This window comes from Ambystoma mexicanum, chromosome 14 (assembly GCF_040938575.1).
Source record: "Ambystoma mexicanum isolate Mex_15411 chromosome 14, UKY_AmexF1_1, whole genome shotgun sequence".
Taxonomy (NCBI): Eukaryota; Metazoa; Chordata; class Amphibia; order Caudata; family Ambystomatidae; genus Ambystoma; species Ambystoma mexicanum.
In genome coordinates, this window is record NC_090940.1 from 647,154,269 (window position 1) to 647,167,998 (window position 13,730).

At 51.8% G+C, this 13,730-nt stretch overlaps 1 protein-coding gene across 1 annotated transcript in view; it reads left to right on the plus strand.

The window, feature by feature from the left end:
• The window catches only part of ADSS1 (adenylosuccinate synthase 1), a 220,677-nt gene that overhangs the window by 162,032 nt on the left and 44,915 nt on the right, over nucleotides 1–13,730 (plus strand). The window contains exon 8 of the mRNA XM_069638146.1: nucleotides 242–368. Coding sequence (XP_069494247.1) covers nucleotides 242–368 — 127 coding nt within the window. The remainder of the gene's footprint in view (nucleotides 1–241; nucleotides 369–13,730) is intronic.

Genomic DNA, 13,730 nt, shown 5'->3' on the forward strand with positions numbered 1-13,730 from the left:
TTCTTTTTTATCTATTTATATTTCTTTATCTTTCTATCCATGTGAACCATCCATCTCTTACCACCACATTTCCCATTTCTATTTTTCGATTACAAAATGAAGGTTATGATATAGCCCTTTAATATCCTCAAATTCTGAAATTTGTTTGTTGTTTGTTCTGAAACATGTGTATGTGCTTGTTCGAGTTTGTGCTTGTTCAGCTATTTAATATGTGGTATTTTTTGTATTTTGATAATTTCAGATGTATGCAGAGAAAATCCGACCATTGGTCCGTGATGGTGTTTATTTTATGTATGAAGCCCTTCACGGATCCCCCAAAAAGATTTTGGTGGAAGGTGCAAATGCTGCCCTACTTGATATTGACTTTGGTGAGTTGACCATGGAATGTAAATCTGCATGGGGAGTAGAGGGGTAAAGAAATCATTTATAATGCATAGAAAATTAGAAATTGAAAGCCATTATCAAGACCAACACACGCATCTAGCAATGCCTACCATGACGGACTCGCCTACTTTAGTACTCACACATAGTTAAACCCAAAGCCCTCTAAGATCAACATTGTGCACATCTGCTTGCCACTGTCTAGAGAGGCAACTTTATTGCTGTTGGCATAAGAACGGCATATTCACATCGATGTGTGCTCAAGCGTCCCATTTCAAAGGTGGTTGTTTTATTGCCGAATACACGTCCTGAAAAAAGACACTTTCAGTCATCTGGCTTTTCATCTATTCTTGGATATCACATTAGGACCAACCTAACATGACTTCTACCCCATCTGGGTATGGGGAGCACACAATCCTCAAACCTTCTCTTGATAAACACCTAACACCTTTTTCTGCTGAATGTGATAACAGTGCCTCAAGTTTCTGTTCTCAAGTCCTCCTTGCTTTTACAGTACTACTTTTACCTATTTGGGAGCGGGCCTCCCAAACAATAGAAATACAACCTGGAAAAAGCATCAGGTAACTCATTCACTGCTACAATTGGCACAAAGCTGCTTCCAAACTATTATTCATCGGTAAGGATGTCAGCATAATACCCACCATAATTCCAGTTTTTCACCATCCTTCGCTGAGTGCTTATTTGCTGATTTTCTATCTGCCTGGAAGACCGTGTTCTTGTACTGAAGGTATACTTCTGCACTGTTACTACCACTAACTATGGAAAGAGCTCCAAACATGGTATGCACCTCGTACTCCTACGTCCCATCCCCTTTCCTCCATACTTGCGGGATATTCCGTCCTTCTTGATGGGACATTCCACTCGACTGGCATAGAGGCCTGCCTAAGGCGAATAGTAACAGCTCAGACTGGGGCTGGTTGAGGCTCACCGAAGTGCACTACATTTATTGATCAATGATATCAAAAATATCTTCTTCCCTGAGATTTTCCTCAGGTCTCTTTCAAGCATAACGATGATTGCTGTGTCAGCTGCATAGTTACGGAATTAAATGCCCCCCTGAGCAATAAATCACATTAAATGTTAATCTAGGTGTTACTCAGGGGTTGTATACTTGATCCCTGAAGGATATTGTAATTGACACTGGAAGCAGCAGACTCATAGGAGTATAGTTTAACTAGATAGCCTGTTACTCAAAAACGAGTGAATCCATCTCAGACCTGCTCCCAACATCCCCCACCACCTGCACCAGTGTGGTCGTCAAGATGATGTGGTCGAGGATGTCAAACACGACAAACAGATTCAAAAGCATCAGGTGGCTGGCTTTGCCTCTGTCCAAGATCTCTAGTAAATTGTCTTTTGTGTCTAGCTGCGGAATCTCAGTGCCACTACTTAGTCTAAACCCAGACTTCCTATTCCCAAGTAGTTTGTGTCTTTGCTGAGCACTTGCAATGGAATATATGCAGCCTTGTGTATGGTTTACACTACAAATGTGAGACTTCTACTAGGAGAATGACTTGCACTCAGGGAGGGGTCTAAAGATGGCTTTCTGATAAGGTGGGCATTCCTGCTCGATAGAGGAAAATTGTCCTATCAAAAGGAACAGATGATGTTATCTATTATCATAGGTGCAGTTATCTGCACAGTTTTCGACTGCAAAGAAGAAGTATGGGGGGAAATGGCAGAATAGGGCAGAATGGCAGTGATTTAGCTCTTGATGATTATAGTTTTATCAATAGGCACTGGCGTGATTTGACGATTCACAGGATCTCAACACTTCTCCTTAGAGGTTGAGCCATTCCCTGTGAGGCTAGGGAGGTGAGCCTGCTACGCAATATTCCACCTAGGGGTGGCTGTAAGCAGCACCTCCCAGGGAGAGACTCCCCGCTTGGGGATAGGGACTCTCGTTCCGTGAAGGAACTCCGTAATCCTCTTTCCTATGAGATCCCAAGGCCCTCATTGTCACAGTAAGTCTAACCAGAAGAAACTACTGTTTGCTATTGTAAGAGCTCTTTTAGTCAGCCAAGACATAAAACCACTGAGAAGAGGAAGTGTAAACGAGACATGAAGAATAGCAATAGGTCAGAACCCAATAGTAGTGAGAAGAAGAAGAGTGAAGGAGCAATAACAATCACTCCTTCAGTGTAGATAGCCAGTAGTGGGAAGAGTTGATCCCAAAGAGAATACCTCTTGAAAACAAAGGAAGGACTTTAATCCTCCACTGGGGAGGATCCAGCAGCAAAGGATGAAAACAGAGGAAGGACATGCTGAAGGGAGATGCCGGAATCAAGCCAGCAGAGCCAGGGGAAACTCAAACCTGCGAAGTAGAAGTCCATGAGAAGAAGCTGGTCCTCAGTACAGGGGACGGGATAGCCTGGATGGAGAAGCAATCTGGGGGCCAGTGGAGGGCCGACTCATTTGAAGCTTGGGAGAATTCATACGGTGGCATAACCTCAGGTAGGTGGACTGTGTCATCCATAAACAACACTGGAACCGCCAAACCAAGGGCTCCATGGAGCCGCAGACCAAGACAAGAAGCTGGGAAGAGAAATGCTGAGAATGCATACAGGAGAGAAGCCAGCCCGTGACCCCAGGAAGAAATGGTGATGCTCATCTGCCACGTCAGAGGTAACAGGAGCTGCGGGGTACCCAGCAGGGGTCCAGGGAATTGTGAAAGCCTTAAGAAAGATCAAGAGTGGTACTGGAGGGATCTCTCTTGTCACAGTATTTGTGGAGACCATAAGAAAAGGCAAGAGTGGTACCGGAGTAATCTCCCTCATCACAGTGATTGTGAGAATCCTAAGAGTGGTACAGGAGCAATCTCCCTCATCACAGTGATTGTGAGAATCCTAAGAGAAGTCAAGAGTAATACAGGATTAATCTCCATCGTCACAGTGAATGCAGAAACCCTAAGAAAAGCCAAGAGTACTACTGTATTAACCTCCCTTGTCTAAATAGTGGGAAGAATAGTTTGTTGAACCAAAACAAAGAAACTAGGAGACAGAGAATATATGAACAACATTTGAGGGAAAACCCGGCTTGGACTTTGAGAGCCAATAGTCATTGGGTACTTGGAAAAGACCAACACAGTCCCTTTGAGGAGCTGCAGGGGCGATTCATAACTATCACAAGAGACTATCAGAATATCAGTCATCGAGGCTGAGTCAGCCACGCCAGGACAAGGGAGTCATTCTCCTGAGCCCCTTTTTTGTTTTCTGAAACCTTTTTGATTAGTGGTAGGGTCAGAAGTAGGGTCGTTTTTTTGGACAGAACAGTCTTTTTCCTTTGTGCAAACCACCCCGATGACGAGCTCTTTAATTAGAGTTCTGTTAGTCAGGGCAAACCATTTAGTATAAGGAAAGGTAGGTCTTTTAATTATTATATAAATAAAAGCCTTGTGCAGAATGCCACCCCTTTGTCCGACTCCTCCTTCTGATTTACCACGGTGCAGACAAGCCTACCCCTGGCACAAGGACCTTGATTACTACCTCTGTTACTGTGGAGGGCACATGCATTGGGTGAGAGGGATTATCCCTCCCATGCGAGGCCCGAGAATGAGTGCAGATGATTCCTGGGGATGTATTTCAAAAGCACTTTTGCAGCTCATAGCGCAAATCTTTAGAGGGCGAACATGGTTTCTTACCTAAATTGGGCTTTTCCAGTTGCTTAAGTAGATCACAGACTGTTTTAGTGGAGTCTTCTGCTGTTTCGATCTGCTTGGCATAGGAGTTTCCGTGTTAGCTCCGATGATGGTGGCTGTGTTTGCCTTCTGGGCTGTTTGGTAGACTGGACTGATGAGATGATTTCATTGGCGAATATTGAGAAGCTAATGTACAGGTGGTTGGGGAAATTGCAAATACATGCTAAGGTATGGGATGTGTTCTTAAATCTGTATTGGCAAGAGGAATGTATATAAACCTGTATTAGCAAGAGGTATGTATATAGTAAATGTGGGTTTTTTTCTCTCGCTCTTTATGTATTTGAATATTGTTTGTATTGTTGTATTTCGCTCGTGATATGATGTATTTGCTTTGTGATCGATGTATATTTCTTTTGTTAAAATGTAAATAACAATTAATTATATAGCGCTACGAACCCTCAGCATCTGAGCGCTGCTTATTATTACCCACGGTGTGTGGTGGTGCTCATTAATCGACCTCAGAAGGATGAAAGACTGAGTTTGGCCCTGCGGGATTCGAACCTGCGTTGGCAGACTCTGTGCGGTTGTCAAAGCGAGCACTCTACTCACTGTGCTATCTGACCGGTTAATGAGTTGCAATGTTGAGCTCAGGGGTCTTTTTGCCACTTCCTTTAAACCTGTCTTGAGTTCTGATCTCATTTGATGTTGCCCAGGTGTGAACCCTTTGTCCACGCAATGGAAAGAGTTTACAGATTTGATTTTAAGAGGAGCCACCAAGTCCAACGTAGCAGTAAACATGGAATCAGAGATATATGGGTGGTGTCAGCTTGTCTGAGGGCCAAGCTTGTCTGAGGATCTGGCATAAGAGGTCACCTTTTAGAATGCATTGATCCCTGTATGAAATGTTCAAGCTCTCTCAACTTTACATAATCTAGGAGGGACCACACTCACGATAAGTAGGACTTTGTGGCCTGACCAATATAGGGGCAGGAGCTGGATCATGCTGTAGGTTGGGGTATATAGAGCGAGAAAGCACCCAATCTAAGGTACGTCGTCCCTTAGTGTGCAACAGGGCACTGGCCACTTGCTCAAAGCCCAGGGGTCTAAGTGAAGATCAAATATCAGCTTCTTGAGTCTATAGCACGTCACCAAACCCTAAATTGGACTCATTGGCTATACGCATTTTGCTGGATGTATGCATCACTGGCACTATGCATTCCATTAGACCAGAAATAAAACCTGAGTGACAACTCGGTGGGCAGTACATCATGGCTCTGTAGCAAGAAGATGGCCTATGTGCAAGGCATGGCAGGGAAGATAGCATGCATTTACCAGGATGCAGTTGCAAACTGGTAGAACACAGGGCATTCCAAGGATTGTCAACCAAGAGGAAGCATCTGCACAGCATGCTTGCATGCCCAGGTCGAGAGGGGTGCAGGTGCTAAGATGTTCAGGCATGAGAAGAGAATATAGCAGATTTTATTGGTTTACTTATTTATTGAAGTGTGTCACGTGGTACACACAGTCCAAGCCTCTTCGGCGCACATTCTGAGGTGTCCATCTGCAGTTCTGAAACAAGGGGGGGCCTGTATTTCTGCTCCAAAGGGTACATTGAGAAGTGTGTCATGTTGGAGAAATAGCAGAGAACAGTGGGCTCAGGATATGTGGAAGGGCACGGCACACAGAACTAATATGCCCTTAGCGATATGCAGCACCAGCCGTCATCTGAGAGGGGGTAGGGCATCGTAGCTTTGTGCAGAGTGATGGTTCATGTGTCAGTGGAAACTTGGCCTGAGAGCAGCATGCCGTACACAGTGATCTGGGAGTTCTCTCAAGGGCCTGCTAGGATGCTGTGATTCACAGCTCCTTCCGGGAGCAGAGTCAGGGGCCAGAGTGCTTTCATCGGGCCAAGCCATCCCTCTACTATGCCTATGTTTCACAGGCTTGTTGGGAAAAACTGGCAAATGGAGCAGGAATCCAGATTATGCTCTGGGTATCTCCGTGAGGCTGACAGGCCTCTGGGGAGCTGAATGAGACGCTGTGAGGCACAAGAGCCTGACACGCCTCTGGGGATCTGAATGAGATGCTGTGAGGCACAGGAGCCTGACACGCCTCTGGAGATCTGAATGAGACACTTTGAGGCAAGGGAGCCTGACACGCCTCTGGGGTTCTGAATGAGACGCTGTGAGGCACAGGATCCTGACACTCCTCTGGGGATCTGAATGAGACACTGTGAGGCACGGGAGCCTGACACGCCTCTGGGGATCTGCATGAGGCGCTGTGAGGCACAGGAGCCTGACACTCCTCTGGGGATCTGAATGAGATGCTGTGAGGCACAGGAGCCTGACACGCCTCTGGAGATCTGAATAAGACGCTGTGAGGCACAGGAGCCTGACATGCCTCTGGGCATCTGAATGAGACGCTGTGAGGCACAGGAGCCTGACACTCCTCTGGGGATCTGAATGAGACGATTGGAGGTACAGGAGCCTGACACGCCTCTGGAGATCTGAATGAAACGCTGTGAGGAACAGGAGCCTGACACTCCTCTGGGGATCTGAATGAGACGCTGTGAGGCACAGGATCCTGACACGCCTTTGGGGTTCTGAATGAGACGCTGTGAGGCACAGGAGCCTGACACTCCTCTGGGGATCTGAAGGAGACGCTGTGAGGCACAGGAGCCTGACACTCCTCTGGGGATCTGAATGAGACGATTGGAGGTACAGGAGCTTGACACACCTCTGGAGATCTGAATGAAACGCTGCGAGGCACAGGAGCCTGACACTCCTCTGGGGATCTGAATGAGACGCTGTGAGGCACAGGATCCTGACACGCCTCTGGGGTTCTGAATGAGATGCTGTGAGGCACAGGAGCCTGACACTCCTCTGGGGATCTGAATGAGACGCTGTGAGGCACAGGAGCCTGACACTCCTCTGGGGATCTGAATGAGACGATTGGAGGTACAGGGGCCTGACACACCTCAGGAGATCTGAATGAAACGCTGTGAGGCACAGGAGCCTGACACTCCTCTGGGGATCTGAATGAGACGCTGTGAGGCACAGGATCCTGACACGCCTCTGGGGTTCTGAATGAGACGCTGTGAGGCACAGGGGCCTGACACTCCTCTGGGGATCTGAATGAGACGCTGTGAGGCACAGGAGCCTGACACTCCTCTGGGGATCTGAATGAGACGATTGGAGGTACAGGAGCCTGACACGCCTCTGGAGATCTGAATGAAACGCTGCGAGGCACAGGAGCCTGACACTCCTCTGGGGATCTGAATGAGACGCTGTGAGGCACAGGATCCTGACACGCCTCTGGGGATCTGAATGAGACGCTGCGAGGCACGGGAGACTGACACGCCTCTGGGGATCTGAATGAGACGCTGCGAGGCACGGGAGCCTGACACGCCTCTGGGGATCTGCATGAGACGCTGGGAGGCACAGGAGCCTGACACTCCTCTGGGGATCTGAATGAGACGATTGGAGGTACAGGAGCCTGAGATGCCTCTGGAGATCTGAATGAAACGCTGCGAGGCACAGGAGCCTGACAATCCTCTGGGGATCTGAATGAGACGCTGTGAGGCACAGGATCCTGACACGCCTCTGGGGATCTGAATGAGACGCTGCGAGGCACGGGAGCCTGACACGCCTCTGGGGATCTGCATGAGACGCTGTGAGGCACAGGAGCCTGACACTCCCCTGGGGATCTGAATGAGACGCTGTGAGGCACAGGATCCTGACACGCCTCTGGGGTTCTGAATGAGACGCTGTGAGGCATAGGAGCCTGACACTCCTCTGGGGATCTGAATGAGACACTGTGAGGCACAGGAGCCTGACACTCCTCTGGGGATCTGAATGAGATGATTGGAGGTACAGGAGCCTGACACGCCTCTGGAGATCTGAATGAAACGCTGCGAGGCACAGGAGCCTGACACTCCTCTGGGGATCTGAATGAGACGCTGTGAGGCACAGGATCCTGACACGCCTCTGGGGATCTGAATGAGACGCTGCGAGGCACGGGAGACTGACACGCCTCTGGGGATCTGAATGAGACGCTGCGAGGCACGGGAGCCAGACACACTTCTGGGGATCTGCATGAGACGCTGGGAGGCACAGGAGCCTGACACTCCTCTGGGGATCTGAATGAGACGATTGGAGATACAGGAGCCTGACACGCCTCTGGAGATCTGAATGAAACGGTGCGAGGCACAGGAGCCTGACACTCCTCTGGGGATCTGAATGAGACGCTGTGAGGCACAGGATCCTGACATGCCTCTGGGGATCTGAATGAGACGCTGCGAGGCACGGGAGCCTGACACGCCTCTGGGGATCTGCATGAGACGCTGTGAGGCACAGGAGCCTGACACTCCTCTGGGGATCTGAATGAGACGCTGTGAGGCACAGGATCCTGACACGCCTCTGGGGTTCTGAATGAGACGCTGTGAGGCACAGGAGCCTGACACTCCTCTGGGGATCTGCATGAGATGCTGTGAGGCACAGGAGCCTGACACTCCTCTGGGGATCTGAATGAGACGATTGGAGGTACAGGAGCCTGACCCGCCTCTGGAGATCTGAATGAGACGATTGGAGGCACAGGAGCCTGACACGCCTCTGGGGATCTGAATGAGATGCTGTGAGGCACAGGAGCCTGACACGCCTCTGGAGATCTGAATGAGACGATTGGAGGCACAGGAGCCTGACACGCATCTGGGGATCTAAATGAGATGCTGTGAGGCACAGGAGTCTGACACTTCTCTGGGGTTCTGAAGGAGATGCTGTGAGGCACCGGATTCTGACACTCCTCTGGGGATCTGAATGAGATGCTGTGAGGCACAGGAGCCTGACACGCCTCTGGGGATCTGAATGAGATGCTGTGAGGCACATGAGCCTGACACTCCTCTGGGGATCTGAATGAGATGATTTGAGGCACAGGAGCCTGACACGCCTCTGGGGATCTAAATGAGAGGCTGTGAGGCACAGGAGCCTGACACGCCTCTGGAGATCTGAATGAGATGCTGTGAGGCACAGGAGCCTGACACGCCTCTGGAGATCTGAATGAGACACTGCAAGGCACGGGAGCCTGACACACCTCTGGGGATCTGCATGAGACGCTGTGAGGCACAGGAGCCTGACACTCCTCTGGGGATCTGAATGAGACGCTGTGAGGCACAGGAGCCTGACACTCCTCTGGGGATCTGAATGAGACGATTGGAGGTACAGGAGCCTGGCACGCCTCTGGAGATCTGAATGAAAGGCTGCGAGGCACAGGAGCCTGACACTCCTCTGGGGATCTGAATGAGACGCTGTGAGGCACAGGATCCTGACACGCCTCTGGGGATCTGACTGAGACGCTGCGAGGCACGGGAGCCTGACACGCCTCTGGGGATCTGCATGAGATGCTGGGAGGCACAGGAGCCTGACACTCCTCTGTGGATCTGAATGAGACGCTGTGAGGCACAGGATCCTGACACGCCTCTGGGGTTCTGAATGAGACGCTGTGAGGCACAGGAGCCTGACACTCCTCTGGGGATCTGAATGAGACGCTGTGAGGCACAGGAGCCTGACACTCCTCTGTGGATCTGAATGAGACGCTGTGAGGCACAGGATCCTGACACGCCTCTGGGGTTCTGAATGAGACGCTGTGAGGCACAGGAGCCTGACACACCTCTGGGGATCTGAATGAGACGCTGTGAGGCACAGGAGCCTGACACGCCTCTGGAGATCTGAATGAGACGATGTGAGGCACAGGAGCCTGACACGCCTCTGGAGATCTGAATGAGACGATTGGAGGCACAGGAGCCTGACACGCCTCTGGGGATCTAAATGAGATGCTGTGAGGCACAGGCGTCTGACACTCCTCTGGGGTTCTGAAGGAGATGCTGTGAGGCACCGGATTCTGACACTCCTCTGGGGATCTGAATGAGATGCTGTGAGGCACAGGAGCCTGACACGCCTCTGGGGATCTGAATGAGATGCTGTGAGGCACATGAGCCTGACACTCCTCTGGGGATCTGAATGAGATGATTTGAGGCACAGGAGCCTGACATGCCTCTGGGGATCTGAATGAGATGCTCTGAGGCACAGGAGCCTGACACGCCTCTGGAGATCTGAATGAGATGCTGTGAGGCACAGGAGCCTGACACGCTTCTGGGGATCTGAACCAGACACTCTGATGCACAGGAGCCTGATGAGCCTCTGGGGATCTGAATGAGATGCTGTGAGGCACAGGAGTCTGACACTCCTCTGGGGATCTGAATGAGACGCTGTGAGGCACAGGAGCCTGACATGCCTCTGGGGATCTGAATGAGACATTGTGAGGCACAGGGCCTGACAGGCCTCTAGGGATCTGAATGAGATGTTGTGAGGCACAGGAGCCTGACACGCCTCTAGGGATCTGAATGAGACACTGTGAGGCACAGGAGCCTGACACATCTCTGGGGTTGTGAATGGAACGCTGTGAGGCACAGGAGCCTGACACTCCTCTGGGGATCTCAATGAGATGATGTGAGGCACAGGAGCCTTGCACGCCTCTGGGGATCTGAATGAGATGCTGTGAGGCACATGAGCCTGACACACCTCTGGGGCTCTGAATGAGACACTGTGAGGCACAGGAGCCTGACACGCCTCTGGGGATCTGAATGAGACGCTGTAAGGCACAGAAGCCTGACACGCCTCTGGAGATCTGAATGAAAGGCTGCGAGGCACAGGAGCCTGACAAGCCTCTTGGGATCTGAATGAGACGCTGTGAGGCACAGGATCCTGACACGCCTCTGGGGATCTGAATGAGACGCTGCGAGGCACGGGAGACTGACACGCCTCTGGGGATCTGAATGAGACGCTGCGAGGCACGGGAGCCAGACACACTTCTGGGGATCTGCATGAGACGCTGGGAGGCACAGGAGCCTGACACTCCTCTGGGGATCTGAATGAGACGATTGGAGATACAGGAGCCTGACACGCCTCTGGAGATCTGAATGAAACGGTGCGAGGCACAGGAGCCTGACACTCCTCTGGGGATCTGAATGAGACGCTGTGAGGCACAGGATCCTGACACGCCTCTGGGGATCTGAATGAGACGCTGCGAGGCACGGGAGCCTGACACGCCTCTGGGGATCTGCATGAGACGCTGTGAGGCATAGGAGCCTGACACTCCTCTGGGGATCTGAATGAGACGCTGTGAGGCACAGGATCCTGACACGCCTCTGGGGTTCTGAATGAGACGCTGTGAGGCACAGGAGCCTGACACTCCTCTGGGGATCTGCATGAGACGCTGTGAGGCACAGGAGCCTGACACTCCTCTGGGGATCTGAATGAGACGATTGGAGGTACAGGAGCCTGACCCGCCTCTGGAGATCTGAATGAGACGATTGGAGGCACAGGAGCCTGACACGCCTCTGGGGATCTGAATGAGATGCTGTGAGGCACAGGAGCCTGACACGCCTCTGGAGATCTGAATGAGACGATTGGAGGCACAGGAGCCTGACACGCATCTGGGGATCTAAATGAGATGCTGTGAGGCACAGGAGTCTGACACTTCTCTGGGGTTCTGAAGGAGATGCTGTGAGGCACCGGATTCTGACACTCCTCTGGGGATCTGAATGAGATGCTGTGAGGCACAGGAGCCTGACACGCCTCTGGGGATCTGAATGAGATGCTGTGAGGCACATGAGCCTGACACTCCTCTGGGGATCTGAATGAGATGATTTGAGGCACAGGAGCCTGACACGCCTCTGGGGATCTAAATGAGAGGCTGTGAGGCACAGGAGCCTGACACGCCTCTGGAGATCTGAATGAGATGCTGTGAGGCACAGGAGCCTGACACGCCTCTGGAGATCTGAATGAGACACTGCGAGGCACGGAAGCCTGACACGCCTCTGGGGATCTGAATGAGATGCTGTGAGGCACAGGAGCCTGACACGCCTCTGGAGATCTGAATGAGACACTGCAAGGCACGGGAGCCTGACACACCTCTGGGGATCTGCATGAGACGCTGTGAGGCACAGGAGCCTGACACTCCTCTGGGGATCTGAATGAGACGCTGTGAGGCACAGGAGCCTGACACTCCTCTGGGGATCTGAATGAGACGATTGGAGGTACAGGAGCCTGGCACGCCTCTGGAGATCTGAATGAAAGGCTGCGAGGCACAGGAGCCTGACACTCCTCTGGGGATCTGAATGAGACGCTGTGAGGCACAGGATCCTGACACGCCTCTGGGGATCTGACTGAGACGCTGCGAGGCACGGGAGCCTGACACGCCTCTGGGGATCTGCATGAGATGCTGGGAGGCACAGGAGCCTGACACTCCTCTGTGGATCTGAATGAGACGCTGTGAGGCACAGGATCCTGACACGCCTCTGGGGTTCTGAATGAGACGCTGTGAGGCACAGGAGCCTGACACTCCTCTGGGGATCTGAATGAGACGCTGTGAGGCACAGGAGCCTGACACTCCTCTGTGGATCTGAATGAGACGCTGTGAGGCACAGGATCCTGACACGCCTCTGGGGTTCTGAATGAGACGCTGTGAGGCACAGGAGCCTGACACACCTCTGGGGATCTGAATGAGACGCTTTGAGGCACAGGAGCCTGACACGCCTCTGGAGATCTGAATGAGACGATGTGAGGCACAGGAGCCTGACACGCCTCTGGAGATCTGAATGAGACGATTGGAGGCACAGGAGCCTGACACGCCTCTGGGGATCTAAATGAGATGCTGTGAGGCACAGGCGTCTGACACTCCTCTGGGGTTCTGAAGGAGATGCTGTGAGGCACCGGATTCTGACACTCCTCTGGGGATCTGAATGAGATGCTGTGAGGCACAGGAGCCTGACACGCCTCTGGGGATCTGAATGAGATGCTGTGAGGCACATGAGCCTGACACTCCTCTGGGGATCTGAATGAGATGATTTGAGGCACAGGAGCCTGACATGCCTCTGGGGATCTGAATGAGATGCTCTGAGGCACAGGAGCCTGACACGCCTCTGGAGATCTGAATGAGATGCTGTGAGGCACAGGAGCCTGACACGCTTCTGGGGATCTGAACCAGACACTCTGATGCCTTTGAGCCTGATGAGCCCTGGGGATCTGAATGAGATGCTGTGAGGCACAGGAGTCTGACACTCCTCTGGGGATCTGAATGAGACGCTGTGAGGCACAGGAGCCTGGCATGCCTCTGGGGATCTGAATGAGACATTGTGAGGCACAGGGCCTGACAGGCCTCTAGGGATCTGAATGAGATGTTGTGAGGCACAGGAGCCTGACACGCCTCTAGGGATCTGAATGAGACACTGTGAGGCACAGGAGCCTGACACATCTCTGGGGTTGTGAATGGAACGCTGTGAGGCACAGGAGCCTGACACTCCTCTGGGGATCTCAATGAGATGATGTGAGGCACAGGAGCCTTGCACGCCTCTGGGGATCTGAATGAGATGCTGTGAGGCACATGAGCCTGACACACCTCTGGGGCTCTGAATGAGACACTGTGAGGCACAGGAGCCTGACACGCCTCTGGGGATCTGAATGAGACGCTGTAAGGCACAGAAGCCTGACACGCCTCTGGAGATCTGAATGAAAGGCTGCGAGGCACAGGAGCCTGACAAGCCTCTTGGGATCTGAATCAGATGCTGGGAGGCACAGGATCCTGACACGCCTCTGGGGATCTGACTGAGACGCTGCGAGGCACGGGAGCCTGGCAC